The sequence below is a fragment of the Lactuca serriola genome, chromosome 3, assembly GCF_051521515.1.
Source record: "Lactuca serriola cultivar US96UC23 chromosome 3, Lser_US96UC23_V15, whole genome shotgun sequence".
NCBI lineage: Eukaryota > Viridiplantae > Streptophyta > Magnoliopsida > Asterales > Asteraceae > Lactuca > Lactuca serriola.
Window position 1 is genome coordinate 50,532,654 of NC_136410.1, and position 19,330 is coordinate 50,551,983.

General features: G+C 32.3%; 1 protein-coding gene across 2 annotated transcripts; it reads left to right on the top strand.

The window, feature by feature from the left end:
• The first annotated feature begins 5,589 nt into the window (after positions 1-5,589).
• Positions 5,590-7,752, top strand: LOC145092249 (14-3-3 protein 9-like). 2 transcript variants are annotated; one of them, XM_079030179.1, is made up of 6 exons: positions 5,590-5,813; positions 6,466-6,775; positions 6,887-7,084; positions 7,165-7,313; positions 7,400-7,458; positions 7,527-7,752. In XM_079030179.1, exons 1-6 carry the CDS (start codon positions 5,744-5,746, stop codon positions 7,527-7,529), a joined length of 789 nt encoding a protein of 262 aa, XP_078886305.1. In that variant the 5' UTR covers positions 5,590-5,743; the 3' UTR covers positions 7,530-7,752. The 2 variants fall into 2 exon arrangements, with proteins under 2 accessions (XP_078886305.1, XP_078886306.1); XM_079030180.1 differs by having other exon boundaries at positions 7,403-7,458.
• Positions 7,753-19,330: the final 11,578 nt, after the last annotated feature.

Consider the following 19,330-nt stretch of genomic DNA (forward strand, 5'->3'; position numbering starts at 1 on the left):
TATTGTGTGCACAAAGCAACGATTAGGGTTTGTGAAAGATGATCTTTCACAAACCTATACAAAAGATTATCTACTACAATTCTAGACAATCCCTATAAATCAGGGATATGCCAGCTAACTAATTAGGCTAACTATGGAAACAAGATAAATACAAGATCTGTTACAATGCACTGACTAAACTATTACAAACTGAGCTGCTGAAACGCTGATGCTGACACTGAGATATGCGCTGATGCTGAGGTCTGTTTTAAACATTATCATATTTCAAGGTTTGACCTTACAATAAATTCTTCACCGATGATCTGGATATGAAAGATTGTTGATTGGTAGTCGACGTTCATTGTCGACGGACATAGAGGTGGACCGATTGAGGGAGGATGGAGACGGGGGGAAGAGATACGGTGGAGAGAGATCTGATAAGGAATAGTGATATGAGACGTATGTGTATGAGTCAATTTCTATAACACCAAAATTCCCCTGATTCCATTTAATTATGATGCCCCCGTCCTTTATTTTTCAACTTATTTACAAAAATGCCACAGTGCATCTTGACCATCCTTTTTTTTTTATCAAACGCTCCACTTTAAGTTCTCGGGTTCTCAGGAAACTATGAGTTCTCAAATGATCATCTCTCTCTCTCTCTCTATATATATCAAATGAATTGGGCCATTACAAACTTGGGCCGATAATTCTTAACTACAATCTCACTGCTACAGTATACCTTGCTACGTCATCTATTCTTTATTATAGTCCGTCAAAGTAGGGTAATGGTAACGGGCTAACGCCGTTGTGTTTGCCGATATCTAATTAATTTGTTATTATGATTAATTGATTAGATTAGGTGCAAATGGCTTTCTTAATCTAATATTACTTTGTCTTTTTCTCCTCCCCTTTATCTCCTCCCCTTTAGTGGCCTTTGCCCTTTTCTAATCATCATGTTTGAAAACTCAAACGATTAGGTGGCACTATGTAAATGTTTTTTTAATGGATATGTTCAACATTAGAAATCGTGAAATAAATAGTGTTAGACTTTTTTTGATAACTTTATCTCCGATATTTGCCAATTAAAATTTTCTTATAATATTTATAAAGTTTAGTCCGTAATCATAACATTTTAATTAAATAAAACCTTTTCTAAAAGTAATTAACGTATCCATTAACAAAGTACCAATACAAACAAGACTCAAATATCAAAAGCTTGTGCTCAACAAATAACATCCACAATCGTTTGATTTCTTTAACTTTTTTTTTTTTTTGAAAAAACCCATATATATATATATATATATATATATATATATATATATATATATATATATATATATATTCTAGTAAAAGAATTGTTTTGTTCTCCTTTTTAACATGTGTCATCCTATTAGGCTTCCTAACTAATGTATATTTTATTCTGTTTTTGTCATATGTCACCCTATTATGCTTCCTGATTAATGAATGTCACTTGTCAACCTATTAATTCTTAATTTCAAATTTTAAATTTTCCACTTTAATTACATTAAATTTTTAACATTAATAAAAATTTGAAATAAAATTAATACAAATATAAATTGATATAACTTCACATATTTATTTAAATCAATGATTATAAATTTGTATAACTCAAAAAATCTCTTAATTAATAATTTATTTAAAACAATTGATTAATAGTTTTGAGTTTTTACTATAAAATTTTAATTAATTTTGTAACCGTGGTTCCCACGGGTTATAAACTAATATATATATATATATATATATATATATATATATATATATATATATATAGGGCTAGGTTATTTTGTTTTTACTAAGTATTGTGTGCCAGAATGCACAGATCTGGACCAACGGATGAAATTAATCAATGGACATGATTTGAGAGTGTATGATATTACAATGGGATAACATGTACCATATAATCATACAATTTTTAGCAAAAATGTATTTTGGACAATTAACTACATTTATAAAAGGAAATTTTCGGATTTTTAGGGATGATTAATTCTCCTAATTAAAAAAAAAATCTGAATTTTTTAATTAATTCAATTTCAATTTTTACTGATTTTATTCTGTCAGAATATTTTTTGTTAGAATGATGCTCTTTCAAAATTTTATTCTAATAGAATATTATTGAAGAAAAACAAAATTCTTGAATCAAATGTTGGAAAATAACAAACATTCTAATATATTCTTATACATCCGAACTTAAAATACAAATTCATACATGTTCTTACAAACTAAACTCCTTATACATTTTAATATAATTATACATATTCTAAAAGAATATCAACAAAAATGATTAAAACTCTTAAAAAATAACAACATTCTTAAAATGTGAGTATTATCAAACTTTATTCATTCTTCAAGTCATTCCTATTAGGTCTTCAACGCTTTCTTCCAGCCATTCCTATCACAAATACAACAAAAACCAATAATTGTTAAAAACATGTTACTTGCAATTAACTATCACTTAATATATTTTGGTAGAATACATAGCATATGACAGAATACATATAATACATTCTGGCAGAATACATCGATTTTATTCTGGTTGAATACATTCTGATAGAATACATAGAATACATTCAAAAGTATTGTATTTACTGCTAATATAATTTTAGATTTCAAAAATACAATAACGAGAGACAATAGAAATTAGAATTCAAAATCATAAATTAAACCAAAATAATACACAGGCAAATTAATTATCTTTTTAAACAATTACATAAAACATGTGTTGCTAGTAATTCTGACATAATGCATACCACAAGGTTAAATTCTATAAATTCTCTTTCAGGCATTTCAACAAACACTTGTTAGGCATTATCATCAAACAAGCAAAAAAACATATTTGATTTACTTGTAATAGTTTACCTATAAACATAATTTCCAGCAACATATTTGATTTAGAATGCATACCACAATTACATTGTTTTACTATGTAGAAGTATCAATGATTTTTTTCTTCCTTAAAGAATTCAATCAAATTCAGATCGAGATAAAACTGAACCCAAGATAATAAATTGGATTTACAAATAAATTTATTGATTAAAGAAACCAACAATATTGAGAGAGTCGGATGAAATAATAAACCTGTTATAAAATTTCGCATGATGTTGCAGACATGGAGTCGGCACCCTCTGTGAAAACATTGAGTCAACACCATCTGTAGGTGTGGCGGCAATAAGCGTCATCTTGAGGAGGCAAGGCGGTGGTAGATCGAGATTGTCTCTTGCTTCATATCAGGTACCAAAAATACCCTTGATCATAATACACTTGCCGGATGCGATTGTCTCCGATGAAGAAAGAGACGTCAATGGTTGTGATTTGGTGTTTGATGGTTGCTGTGGGGAAAGAACACATCAATTATTTTTGTGGTATGGTGGTTTTTGTAGGGTTCAAAAACTTATTTGCAATTTTTTAGGGATTTGATTTGATTTTAATTTTGGAATTTATTTAATATACAAGCAATATTACTAATTTACCCTTAAATGATTTATTTAATTGTTTATTATTTCTTGAATTCTCATTGGTGCATTTAGGCACACAATACTTACTAAAAACATTTGAACCTAGCTCTCTCTCTCTCTCTCTCTATATATATATATATATATATATATATATATATATATATATATATATAACAACCCAAACAAAGCAAGTTGCTAAGTTTGGAATAAAGCAATAAAGGAGGTGTTTTGTAGTGATAAAAAAACGTACGTTTGAAAAGGAGTGATATTCCAATCCATCCGGCTTTTACAAAGATTTGCATGATATTTGCTCCATTCAAAACTTTTTGACATGATAATATTCACCAATCTTGCAAGAGAGATCATCTTATATTTGAAGATTTTGTCATTTCTTACTAGCCAATAATCCATAATATGGCATAGATTATCATAGTGAAGATTTGTCTTTTCTTAGGACAATTCCCCATGTAGCTACATAATCAAAAAGTTCACGCTCTGTGTTAACACTCAAACTCTATGCTCCAAACTATTTAAATATCCAACATCACACTAATTTTGAGAATTCGCACTCCACTAGTAAATGCTTTACAAATTCGTCATAGTTGCCACATAACACAGAATGTGGATTGGACCGTTATGCCCCTACACGAAGTGTTGCAGAAACTGGGATTCACTCCAATACTACTCGCCAAATGAAACACTTAACCTTGAGGGGAAATAGTTTTGGCCAACAAATCCAATGACCGCTATTTGATTGGTTTTGCTTAGAGTCCACGAGTTTCTCATTGTGTTCACCATATATATACCTTCTTTATTTGGATTAAACCATAATGCATATTTTTCCAGGAAGGCTAAATTCAAAATATCCAAATATAAGGTAGAACTGATGAAGTTTCGCAACCGTTTCCTGCATTTTCATTGCCACCTGAAACCATTGTTACTAATTCTTTCCATAAGTGTGCATCATTTAACTATTTCTTTAACAACTTTTTATTTTGCCTTTTCATATTTTCACTAAAACTAATCAAATAAAAACCTAATATCATAAACTTTCTTCAATTATTAACCTTTTTTAAAAAATACATTTTTCATATTAACTAAATATCCTAATTTCTATCAGATATTATATAAAACACCTCATCTATTTTTTTAAAGTACATGTTATAATTTGTTGAAAGAATATAACTTGATAGTAACATTTAATATGATAAATATATAACAATACAAGAAAATAAAATAAATATTCTAAATACAGAGTATATAATATTGTTACAGAAAAAAAAGTAAAGATACTACCCACTTTTATTAATTTAAGTAACTTACCAATTTATTTAAGTATTTTATGAACTTATACATTAAAATCTACCCTAATAAATAAGAATGATTTTGCCACATGTCCTTCTCTCATTCAATTTGCCACATGTCATTTTGTCATAATTTAGAGATATATTTATTTTCCACTTGTCATTTATTTCATTTTCCATTTCTAATATATTATTAATTAGTTTCCATAAATTAAACCTACCTTAATGATATTAATTTTAAATTTTAAATTTTAAATTTCAATTTTAATTTTAAATAAATTTATAGTTTAAACCTTTGTGTTTAACATTTTGTTATAATTAACATGTTTAGTATACGAGTCTGATAACTAAACAATAATTTTAATTTATTTATTTTTTGCATGTTTTTTTTTCTCATAATTTTTATTTATTTCAAATTTCAAATTCAAATAAACTTCTCATTTAATCGTTTCTATTTAATATTTTGTTTTAATCAACCCGTATAATATACGGGTTTCACAACTAGTATATTTATATATCTCTTACTTATTTATGTGAACATAAACTAATGATTTTATTTGTAAATAGTTAATAAAAATTACATAAATTTAAAAAACCTTACATTACATATATATATATATATATATATATATATATATATATATATATATATATATATATATATATATATATATATATATATAAGTTAAGTAAATTTGTTGCATAAACAAATCATTGATCCTTGAAACAAGTAGGACCATGGTAGACTTGTTCACCCAAATTTTAGAAATGGTTCAACTTGTGAATAATAAATTTTCATAGACGCGGCCATCACGACGTCTCTTTCCTCTGCCCTGACGAATTGTTGTCTCGTCTCGACCAAAAAGCGAGAGGATCTTTCCCCCCCTCTCTCTCTCTCTCTCTCTCTCTCTCTCTCTCTCTCTCACAGCAAAGTAAACCTTGAATCCTCATACCGTATTCATCAAATCTCATAGATCGATCTCCATGGCTACTTCAGAACGCGAGATCTTTGTCTACACTGCTAAGCTCGCCGAGCAAGCCGAACGCTATGATGGTCAGTCAAAATTCTTCTTCGTCGATCTTTCCATTTTTATTTCGATTTCACTACGCATCGTACTTGGAGTAAGGATTATCCGATTTGTGTTCGCGTTTCATGTGATTTTTGCTTTTTTCAGTTTTATAATTTTGTCATATCAGCAGCCAGTTGCTGAAATGGAATTTATTGAGAAAGAGACGACTCAAAACTGATCTCATTCTCTCTTCTTGCTACTCCTTTTGTATAATTTAGTTGATTAGTACATACGACTTGCAACAAGTAATAGTTTTAAACTGGATGCTTACTTCCGGATCGGAATTGAACGATTCGGATTTTATAAACTTCCGATTCCTAACTTGATTATCCATTGCACATATCGACTTTTACGTCTTTAGGTATTTTCAAATTTCCAAGGACCTAGAAATTTTAGAACATTTTTGCGGCGTTAATTTGATTTTGAACTTGATAGATTAGCTTCCTAATAAGATCCTAATCTAACTAGTTATGCTTCTTTTTTTTTCTAGATCACCATTTGTTTTTCAGATTTGTTCCATTGCAAGCCGCTAATCAGATTAACTGTTGATTTTCCTTCGATTCACATAGGTTTCTACTTTCTTCTTTAGTGCTTTTGTTGATTCTAATTCTTCTCCTTACCATTTAATGTTGACAGAGATGGTAGAAGCAATGACGAAAGTTGCAAAGCTAGGAGTGGAACTGACTGTGGAAGAAAGGAATCTGCTCTCAGTTGGGTACAAAAATGTAATCGGTGCTAGGAGAGCTTCATGGAGGATTCTCTCATCAATAGAACAGAAAGAGGAATCACGAGGTAATGATCAGAATGCAAAACGTATCAAGGAGTATCGACATAAAGTGGAATCAGAACTCAACACCATTTGCAATGACATCATGAGTGTGATTGATGATCATCTCATTCCTTCATGTGGCGAGTCTGGTGAATCACATGTATTCTATTACAAGATGTAAGTTCAAAACTCACATAATTTTCTACTTTCTTCATCCCATTTCAAGATTTTGCATTCATTGTATTTGGGAATTTGGGAATTTGGGATTCATTCCATTCTTGTTTGCAGGAAAGGAGATTACTATCGATATATGGCAGAATTTAAGTCTGGAAATGACAAGAAAGATGTTGCTGATCTTTCAATGAAAGCATATGAGGCAGCTACCACTACTGCAGAAGCTGAATTGCCACCTACACATCCTATTCGATTGGGACTGGCTTTAAATTTCTCAGTCTTCTATTATGAAATCATGAATTCAGCTGAAAGGTTTGGTTTTAACTTTTAATTTTTAATCATCAAATCAAGCTGATTTTTCATTTGTGATTTAACATTTTGTTGTTTAACAGGGCATGTCACTTGGCCAAACAGGCTTTTGATGAAGCAATTTCAGAGCTTGATACTTTGAATGAGGAGTCATACAAAGATAGTACTTTGATTATGCAGCTTCTAAGGGACAATCTCACCTTGTGGACATCTGATATTTCAGAGGAAGGAGGTAACTTTATTTTATGTGTTTTTTTTTTTAAATGACTTATAATTATTATTTTAGTTTTTTGACTATTTAAGTTTTTTACGTTACAGAAGATTTACACAAGCACGATGGTGGTGGTAAAACTGGTGGTGAGATTGAGAATGCAGAGGTTGGTGATTCATTTTAATTTTAGTTTTTTGACTAAGTTTTAATTTAATTTTTAATTTTTAATTTCAGTGAAGGGAGTGGCGAATAGAGAAAAAATTGGTGTTTGATTATGGAGTTGGAAGTTGTTGGTGATGGATTGTGTGTTGGTATGGTTGTGTGATGATATTATTATTATTATTATTAGAGTTTGTAGAGAGGATTAGGTGGTTTTATCTTTTCAATGACTACCCATTTTCCAACTCAATTGTGTGCATCATTTTAATTTATTTTTAATGGTTGATGTCCTTGTTTTTCTTGTTGTTTGTTGGGGTGATTATAAAGGGGGTGATTGGAGTTTGTTTGATTTGGAATCTGGCCAATGGGGAAAAGGTCACAAAATATTGTAATCCCATTTGGTAGGAAAAGAAGAAGAAAAGTATGTCATAGATAGTCTTACCTTTTCTAAGTGTAGAAAGTGTTTGCCATATACGACCAATGGCTATTTTTGCAGGGATTGACTGAGAAATGATTTAGTGGAAGATGATCCAACAAAAACTGATTTAGTGGAAAAGAAAACAACAATCAATTAGGTAATTTTATCTCTCATTCCCATATATTCTATATTTTGGTACACAAGACGATACTAGGTACTTCCTGTTTTTAATGATATCATTTTAGTTCCTTACGACGAGCCAATAGAATTTGTTTAGGGTTATCTGGCATTGAAAATAGTAACTACGATGATGCTTGGGCGGAAGACGACTATACTCGTAGGTACACAAATAATATGCCATTTTTTGGTATTCCTAAGTCCATCTGTTATACTCAGTACTAGGGATGAAAGTGGGTCCAAACCCGGACCGGATGGACCCGAACCCGGAAAACCCGGAACCGGTTAACGGGATTTTGTAGAACCGGAAACTGGACCGGTATATAGGAACCGGTTCCGGTTCGGTTCCGGGTAAAGTGGGTCTAGAACCGGAAAACCCGGAAACATCAAAGTGGGTAGGTTGGAACCGGATAAAGTGGGTTTAGAACCGGAAAACCCGAAAAAACCGAAATTTTTTGGTAATTACTTACTACTTAGTGGGTTGAATTTTGAAAATTTTCATATTGATATTCTGACTTTGGGGGATTGTAACTCATTGAATATGAAACCAAAATTTACAAAATTATAGTCTAAAATCATGTATAAACTCTAAAATAAACTTTGGAAATAACCGCATGTAAATCCGACTTTAAACGAATATGATATGCATGTGTTAACATTTTCACATTATACAAAATACAAAAACAAATAGCTAAAAAGTTGAAAATTTTCAGTTTTGATATCCCGATTTCGGAGGACTGTAAATAATTGAATGTTAAACCAAAAATGACAAAATTATAATCTAAAATCATGTACAAACTGTAAACTACAAGTTGGAAAAAACCATATGTCAATCCGACTTCAAAAAAATTAGATATGCATGTTTTAAAACTTTCATCGAATACAAAAAAACTGAAAAACTAAAAACTTTCAGTTTTGATATATCGACTTTGGGGGACTGTAAGTCAATGAATATAAAACTGAAAATGACAAATTTATACTCTAAAATCATGTACAAACTCTAAAATACATGTTGGAAAAAACCGTATGTCAATCGGAGTTGAAACGAATGAAATATGCATCTTTTAAACGTTTCACAAAAAAACGGTTCCGGGCCTAAAAGTTGTTTCGATTCCAAAAACCGGTTCCGGTTTTTAGACCCGGTTTACCCGGACCCGATGGACCCAAACCCGGAACCCGGATAAAGCCAATTTTTAAACCCGGAACCGGAACCGGTTCTATATATTCCGGTTCTAACAGTTCTGGTTCCGGTCCGGTTTTCTGGCTCTAAATCTTATCCCTATTCAGTACTAACCATTATAGTGGTGGGTGTCACATCATCACCTTAACCACCACTAAAAGGTTGGTATACCTACCATTATATCTCTCTTATTTTTTTATTTTATTATATATATATATATATATATATATATATATATATATATAGAGAGAGAGAGAGAGAGAGACACACACACACACGCACACACATTTTATTGTAGAGAGAGATTGAGAGAAGAAAAGAGAAGAAGAAATATGATTGGCGTGCTCATCCGTTCTCCCCACCACAATATACAACGATCACAAAGAACCACTAAGGTTTGGGGTGGTGTGCACAAAGACGATCGTGGCCACCTAGACCAAAACCCATTTTGTGGTATACATACCAGTTACTAGACGGTCTAATGTACCGTGATTTCCATTCATGGTTTTTGCACCAACCCCATCACACAATCAAAAATCATACAAAAATGATAGAAAACCTATAAACCTTTAAAAACAAAGAAAAAATAATATCTTCAAATTAAATTAAATGTATATCTTTATTAAACTTAGAAACTCACATATATACCTAAATAGTTAATTTAATCATACCCAAATACTTAATTTAATCATAGCTAGTTGTGACACCTATGTATTACATGAGTTTATTTAAAAGAAAATAAACAAAAATGAAGATCTAACAATTTAAAAAATTTTAAGTTTATAAGAAAAAAAGGTAAAATATTAATTATTAAAATTTTAATGCTTATTTATCTTTTAAATTTAAACTAATAATTTAAATTAACAAACAACTAAAATAATTTTATTCAATTTAAAAATTATAAAGAAAATTGTATTAATGAATTGAATATACATTTATTATTACATTTAAGTATTACATAAATTTAATAAAATGGGAGAAAAAAAAACCCACAAAACGATACATAGATAGAATTTAATCTAAATTTACCACAAAATGACATGTTACATAATGCATAAGAGGATGACAAATGACAAATGACAAAGTTATTTTCATTTATTAAGAAGAATTAATCTATCTTTTTAAAAACTATCTTTAAATTGATTTTTCATTATTAGAAACTAATTAACTTGTAACATTACAATATTGCCTTTCTACTAAATGTCCTAAACATATCAATAAAAATTTGGATGTAGTCGATCAATAATAGAGTTAAGATCTTAATCATAATTAATTTTTTTTTAAATATCTTTAAATTTATTTTTTATTAATAAAAACTAATTAACTTGTAACATGGCAACATTACTCTTCTCTTAAAATTCCCAAAAATATGGATATAAATTTGGATATAGTCGATCAATAATAGAGTTAGGCTCAATATCTCTTTCATGAATTCGCCCAATGATGTCGACCGATTGAACAAAGTTTGGTTACTAAATTCAAAATTCGACATTGAAATGTCATCAATCCAAAACATATTCATCAACCAAAATTCAGTATCAACATTGATAGCTATTGATAGATATTAGTGATATGGTCGATTGAACTCGCATGTTTGGAAGTGTAAATACCAATTGCATAACCACCATACTTATTTCATAACAAAAATGTCAATCGCAAGTCTCTTAAATCGAGTGTAGCAAATGAAATATATTCTTTAGGAATCGATTACGAATATTCAATATAATCAAATTATGCTAATCGATTATGCACAACTGGCACTGAATAATGTCATGAATAATCATATAGTGAATAAAGATATCACATGACGCAATGATTCAAAATAAGTATTTTAACATTTTAGTTATAATCTAATTTAAACAAAATGTTTTTAATGTTTAAATAGATTAATTATAACTAAATTAAATGTTTGGTATATATGTGGGTTTAAGATTTCATAAGGATATACATGTAATTTGAAATTTTACAAGTATATAGTCATAATTATAAAATTTTACAAAGACATAAATGAAATCAAAAACATATACCATAATATCTTTTGAATGCCAAGAAAAATTTCATCCAAGACAATTCAAAGTATTTTACATCTATTAACATTAAATATAATGTCACCTACTTCGTGTTAGACTCGACCAAAACATAATGGGTAGACTTCTAACTATTATTAGTATATGTCACCTACTTCATGTTAGACTTGACCAAAACATAATGGGTAGGCTTTGAAACTTTTAATAGACCCTTTAATAATTTTTTAAAATAACTATTATCGTTATAAAATATTTTTTTTTCTATAATTATTAAATATTACTCCGTATTACATAATAAATTGTATTTACTTACCTACAATTATTAACTGGTTATTAAATAATAATAAATATTTTTTTTAATAAATCGTAAAACCGGCTTTATACAATTTCTTTATTTCCTTATTTTTATAATTTACAAATCCTTTTAATTATTTTGAATTTTTTTCAAATACATTATTTTTTTTTCTTGATATTTTGTTCAAATAAACTTTTTAATGATTTTTTTGACATTTTATCCTTTACATTCCTTGTGAAATTTTGTTCGAATAAAATTTTTAATGTTTTTTTGCCATTTTATTCTTCACATTACTTTGATGTTTTGTTCAAACAATTTATTATTTTTTTAACGTTTTGGTCAAATGTATTTTTCATTTTTTTTAACGTTTTGTTCATCTATGCATTCATGACCACTATCATCGTTGTTGAAATTTAATTTATTTTTGCGATGTGAAGTTTTTTTCGTTTTGATTTTTCTTGATATTTTGTTCGAATAAAAATTTTAATGTTTTTTTATGTTTTATCTGTTTACATTATTTTTGACGTTTTGTTAGAATAGCTTTTTTTATAATTTAAAACTTTGTTTGAATATATTTTTAATGTTTTTTTAACGTTTCGTTTTGGAAAAAAAAAACTAGTTTTTAATTGGATAAATATTTTTATTTTTTTTAGAACTAGATCGTTTTTGTGCACCTGTATAACTCAAAATCAATAAAATATATATAAAAAATCATTAAATAATGTATTAAGAAAATAAACACAAATAATAAGATTATGTTAAATAATTAAAATTTAAAAAAAAAGAATAAATTACATGAATCATCTTTTGTACAGTTGCAAAAAAACACGTTCAGTCCTTATTTTCAAAAATTAACTCGGACGGTCCTTTGTTTATTTTAAACTGCATGTTTTATCCCTCCGGACATTAAAAAAAAATAGTTTTTGCACTTAACAATTTCTTTTTTTTTCTTTTTTAGATTAAAAAAGAAAAAGAAAATCCACCAACCCACCCCTCCCCATTTTTCCCCCAATTTTCTGTTTTCTCCCTAACTCTCCGACAACCCACCCCTCCCATTTTCCCCTAATTTTCTATAGTCTCCCTGACTCTCCTCTCCGGCAAGACCAAAACATCAACACCACCATTTATTCCTATTTTCATTATTTTTTAGTTGTTATCCTTTTGCATTCTTCCCCCACCCTTTATCCTTTTGCATTGTTGTGGATCTATTGGATTGATGTGTGTGACAACCCGTATTTTTCAAAACCGAAAAAAAAAACTTTTCTTTACGCTTTCAAAACCATGTTATCTTTGTCTGCGGAAAATTTCAGTATAATAAAACATTTTGCGGCAACTGTCTCGTTTTATTAAAATATCTTTAGTACAGATGTTTGTTTTCAAAATAACAAAAACATTCAGGATGTTATAATCAACACATAACATAGTTACAGCGTAAAGACCTAACGGTCATGAATATTATTGCAGATTTGTCTCTTTAATCACTCAACATCCTATTCAAGATTCAGCAGCCTTAACATCGTTACATGTGATGCATATAGATTGAGTGAGTCAGGTTTTGGAAAACATGGTGAAACACATAGGGTTTTCAATCCCATAATATTTTAATGATAATATATCATAATTAATAAACCTGCAAAACCAATTGTTATCCAATAACACAACATAAATATTTATAAGACATTTTATCCTTAGTTACCCATCATGTCGATCCTTACATACTGATCCTATAACAGTGATCTTATGAGATCTATATTGATGGATCAATGTAAGAGACAAGTTGACTATACTGCTTTGGGGATTCATTGGCAACAAATGTTAGTCAATAAAGGCAACCATGGGGGATATAGTACAACGAATGAACATAAAATCCTTTTCCTAGGATTAGTATAATTCATTAACACTTACAGACTATATGTCTGCTAGCGTTTCCATAAGACAGTTTAGCCTGTGGTTGTCATCTTACTCCAGCTGATGACCAGACATACCCACCGGTAACTTGATACAGACACACCGTTTATGACTATCTAAAAAGGAGGGTGAATACTAATACAGTACTCCAGTACATAACACATACCCCGCCACACAACAGTGTCATAGAATAAAGTTCTACTCTTCGTTCTAATCTCACATATACCCTTAGTATGATGCTACCCAATATCCAAACTTAATTGAATTAAGCATCCATTTTAGGTCTTAGTTTATAACTAGAAAAGATTACAATACATGTAATCAACTTCAAATTCAAATTTCCATTTTATGCAATATCATTACAATACAGGGAATAACTAGGCACTTATTCAACTTACTTTGAACTAAATATTCTTGAAAAACCTTATTTTGTAACTAGACCAAATTATTATACTCCCTTTCAAAACAGTTTTCTTGGTCATGCTATACCATCACAATACAGGGTATGACTACACCCTTATTCAACTTACTTGGAACTAAACATCCTTTATACGTCTTTGTTTAAAACTAGACAATGCTACAATCTATGTAATCAATTTCCAATACAAATCCATGTTTATGCAATACTATCATATCACAGTGTATATATATTTAACCTAAAGCATCAAGTATTCAATATACATTTAATCTTCTTAAGTAATAATACTTCCATTAGATTATCATGTATTAATACCATATATACACTTTAACACATATATAACCATATCTGGTTCACACAATGTTTATATAATGTTACAAAGTATACATTTAATGTGTACTTTAGATAATAAGCATTTAATTCACACATAGGTTTTAACTGATATTTAATGCTTTTAATAAATACGTATATTAAAAATCATGTTCATTAAAGTAACTATGCACTCACCTGATTGAGGTGGAAGACTCGCTTGAAGGTTAGCTTCCTGACTAACACTTCAGTTTTCCTTTTTAAACGGCCTAAATACGAATACTACTAAGCCTTAGTATTCTTTCGTATTTATAAAGTTATATTAAAAATTATCGGATTCTTAAATAATCCCAAAGAAATACCAAGTTCTATTAGATAATGAATGACCAGGTAAGATCACTCTAGAGGTAGGATCTGTTTTATACAAAGATGTACCATTTGGAAATTCCACTTTAAACACCTCACAAATCTAGCCTAGACATCACTCTCGTAAGTAGATCGATCAGTATAACAGCTGGTATTATTGATAAATCTTTTTTATAAGTTCATAATAACGAATATGAATATAAATATAAATCACACTTTAAAGCAAATTATAACTCAACTTACAGGTTTTCTAGCGAAAAACCATAAATTGCACGGGGAGAACTTCAATACCAAAAGCTCCTTTTTATCGAGTTTTAAGTTGCTCAAGCGCTTCGCCACTAATACTTAAAAGGGAAAATTTCATATTAGCCCATCGAACTTTTCACGTTTGTTTTATAAGGTCACCTAACTTTTTTTTTACATTAAGGGAATGAACTCACATTTGACCGTTCTAAAATACCCTTCAACCATTGATAGACAATGTCGCTACTAAATTAGAAAAAAAATGACGTGGATGGCAACTCACTGCTTGGTGGCAGCTGAGTGTGGTCCACTGGACAACCCTTGTGCCCCAAGAATTTCCACGTCGTTGATGGACCCAGTATATAATCAAAGTGATGCCCTAATAGATCAATCTACCCCACTTTGTTACCCTGATCAGTTTCTCGTTTGTTCTTCCTTCTCCATCAAATACCCTTTTAACCCCAACCATTTCTAGACAATGTCTCAACAAAGCTTCTCCCACAACGGTGGATTTTGTAATTCGGATTTAGACATTCCACCTACTGAATACGAGCTTTTTTCCATGGAAACTCAAGAGGAGCTGGAGCAGATGAGACAAGAGTTACAGTAGGATATGGCGTCAGTGAGGGATGAGCTTTGTAGGATGAAGAACTTCTTAAAGTTGATGGTAGCGACTGGTATTACTTTCCTTCCTGGTGTCGTTTATAGAGTTTTTGGTTTTGGGTCGCGGTAGTTTGTGGGTTGATGATGGCGATTTTAGGTATATTGGGTTATGGATTTTGGGGATGTTAGGGTTTTCTGTTGGTTTTGGTTCTAGTCGTCATCATCATAAGATAGTATTATGTTAGGCTTAAGTTTGTAATTAACGGTGGTATTTTGATGGCTTCAACTTGTTTTATTGGGGGGTTTTGGATAGTAGAAGACCTGGTGAATCATGTATGTATGACCACTATTGTACGAATGTTCTTTGGAATCGAATGGAAACTGTATGCTACTACCTTTTCATGTTATATTTTGATTTGTTATTAGTGCATGCATTTTGAATCAATATTGTTTACATCACTAGTAGATCAGTGTTAAAGGTTGTGTTTTGATGTTGAAAATTGTGTTTAGATGGATGGTAGAATAGTGGGATGCTACCTAATTGTCAACATAAAAAGTACAATCAAAAGTACAATGTTATTTTAGGTGTATTAACAGTCAAACAAAAGTATAATGTTATTTTAGGTGTACTAACACTCAAACAAAAGTACAATGTTATTTTAGGTGTAGTAACAGTCAAACAAAATTACAATGTCTATTTAGGTATATTAACAGTCAAACAAAAGAACATGGTTATTTTAGGTGTATTAATAGCCAAACAAAACTACAATGTTATTTTAGGTATGTATTACATTTGGGTAAGTAGTCATAGTAGATTGTTTGTAATGTCCCATTTTCATGACCAAAAAAATTTCATTTTATTTAAAGTAAAACCTCCTAATTATAAAACCGTTTTAAGAAAACCATCTGTTCCCAATTATAATTAATTAAAATCATAGTATTATAGTGAACGCGAAATCCTCAATGTTGTTGATCAGTGTGTATTGTAGCACCTGGTTCCTGGTACGTAAATCTTATTTGAGTATTTTCCATTTTTAACCTTGGACTCGGCGAGTCATAGGTCCGACTCGCCGAGTAGAGACGGGACCCGGGACACGTTTAAGTTGGCGACTCGACGAGTCCATATCCTAGACTCGGCGAGTCACCACTATTGGATGAAACCCTAAGTTTCAGGGGTTTGCACCCTATTTAAGCCTCATGTCCGCCCCAAGCCAGCCCCCCTTCACCCTCAGAAGCCCTCCTTACATTCTAGCTCTTGTTCTTGTGAGTTTGAGACATTTTAGTGTGTGTTCTTGAAGATTTTGAGAAGGAAGTGGAGTAGATCAAGAGGAAGGAAAGGAAGCCAATCACCTTAGTGTTCTCTCAGTGATTTCTTGGAGGTAAAACTCGTTTTCCCTCTGTTTCTATGCTTGTTACTCCATTAAAGTCCTTCTTGAGCCCTTCCCCAAGCTTGCATGTGCAATATAATTCGTAATAAGCTGATTTCCCTTTAGATCTAGGCATGGTTGAGCTCCAGGAGCTCAGATCTACTGACTTTATGGACCCATATTGCATAAAGACCCTAGATCTACTCATTTGGTGCATTTTGAACCCTAAAACTCTCATTGGTGAATATCTACACGTAAAGTTGGAAACTTTACGTGTTATTCATGCTCTAGGAACCCAGATCTGTGGATAGCATAAGTTGGATTCAAGCAAAATCGGCCATTTAGAGACTGCATGGTAACGACTCGGCGAGTCTGCTCGCGAGTCTCCGAGTTGTCCCCTTTTCGTTGTGTCGAGTGTGAGTAGTGAGTCACGGGGTGTGACTCAGTGAGTTGGAAGCCGAACTCATCCATGAAGGAACTCGGCGAGTCATTGCCCTGACTCGACGAGTTCAAGGCAATCTCCTTAGATCAAGAATAGACTCGGCGAGTTGTTCATACAACTCGGCGAGTCGCAGTATAAGTGTTCATCGGATGAAGATGAACTCGACGAGTTGTTCATACAACTCGGCGAGTCTCAGCATAAATGTTCTTCGGATGAAGACGAACTCGACGAGTTGTTCATACAACTCGGCGAGTAGGATGAAGGACTTGAACCTCAGTTTAGAAGAAGAACTCTTCGAGTCAACGCCTAACTCGACGAGTAGGGACGGGATTCAGGACAATCGAGTGGATAGGAACTCGGCGAGTTGGAGAGCCAACTCGGCGAGTCGGGTCAACTGAAAGTTGACTCTGACTTCGACTTATGTCATGATCAGGGGTAAAATGGTCATTTTACCCAAAGGACAGTTAGCAGTGATTGATTGAGTATGTTGTGGGAATTACAGCCGGAGGATTTCCGGAGCAGCAGCAGCAGCAGTAGACAGTCAGTTCCCGATCAGATCAGCAGCTATTCTGAGGTGAGTTACCTTCCAGTAGCGGTGGATCTACGGCCACAATGTCGGCCCACCAATAGGAGTCGTATGTTAGATGATTGTCTTTGTGATGTCATCTAGGTTTGCTACTACCTGATATGTTATATGCTAGCATGACATGTTTTATGTGATAGAAGTAGAGATCGGTTGTTAGGACCGAAGGGTAGTACAGACACCCCATTAATGTTTGACAGTATGTGATGATATGTTTGCATGCTGGCTTGTATGTTATATGCGATAGAGGTAGTAGGAGGGGACTAGTCCCCGAGGATCGGTTGTCAGGACCGACGGGTAGTCAGCACCCCAGAATAGCTTGACACGGGTAGTCAACACCCCATAATGGCTTGACACGGGTAGGACGGCACACCAGAATGGCCGCACGGGTAGTCGGCGCCCCAGAATGGCCGTACCGGGTAGTCAGGCACCCCAGAATAGCCTGGCAGTATGTGCGTTATGTGTTGTTTGGTATGTGGTACGATGGGGGAACTCACTAAGCTTTGTGCTTACGTTTTTCAGTTTTTGTTTCAGGTACTTCTTCAGCCAAGGGGAAGGAGCAGGCGCGGTAGCGGTTCATCACACACACACACTCCTTGATTCCGCATTTATGAGTTTACCCTGGGATTAATACTCTGATAATTTGGTTGTATAACTGTTATGGTTTTCAAATTTGGTTTTCGATGTGAAATGGTTTAATTAAGCAATGTTTTAATTATTAATGTTTTCTAAAGTAATGTTTTAAAAATGAAACTTTTGGACGTGAAAATTGGGTCGTTACAAGTTGGTATCAGAGCCCTGGTTTGAGGGATTCGGACACACCTTCGGGGGTGTCTGAACTCAAATCGAGGGATTAAAAGATTTTCTAAAAGAAAATGTTTTCTAAAAATTGAGAAAAGAGTTTTGAGAAAGAACGAAGTGTGTGATGTGCGCGACCGACCGAGCTCAAGTAAGTATTCCCCAAAGTACCCATACAAGTTTATGTTATGTTTATCAGCTTTTGTAGAACAACATGCTAGAATAGGACTAAAGATCTAGGAGTGATGCCTTATGTGCCTGCTTTATGTGTTTCAGCTATATGAGAATTGCATGCTAGTATTGAGTAGACAGCAAGTAGGATAGCATGATTAGGTTATGCCTGATGGTATGAGCTTAGCATTGTATGCTAGTGCAGTTCCTGTAAGCAGATATAGTTGATTGAGATTGTTCCCTTAGTTCGAATGTTGCTTGCTTTGTGCTTTGTGGGACTCTGAGTGGTGGGAGTTAGCCATTAGGTGAATACGTCACGTCACATGTGATTAGGGTTGAATAATCTTAGAGTGTTGGATTTGGCCCTATTGCGCAGCTCTCGTTTGAGTCTAACCGTTGTAGGGATGAGCCTGTTACTCGAAGGATTATCTGAGCCTCACCACATGTGATGGTATTCAGGTAATGGTTAATTGGCACTACTAAGAGGCCTTCAGCAGCTGAGGACCTGGTAGGGTGGAGCCTGAGATTTCCCTAGGGCAAGCCTAGGATGAGTATAGTAGTGATCAGCCGTAGT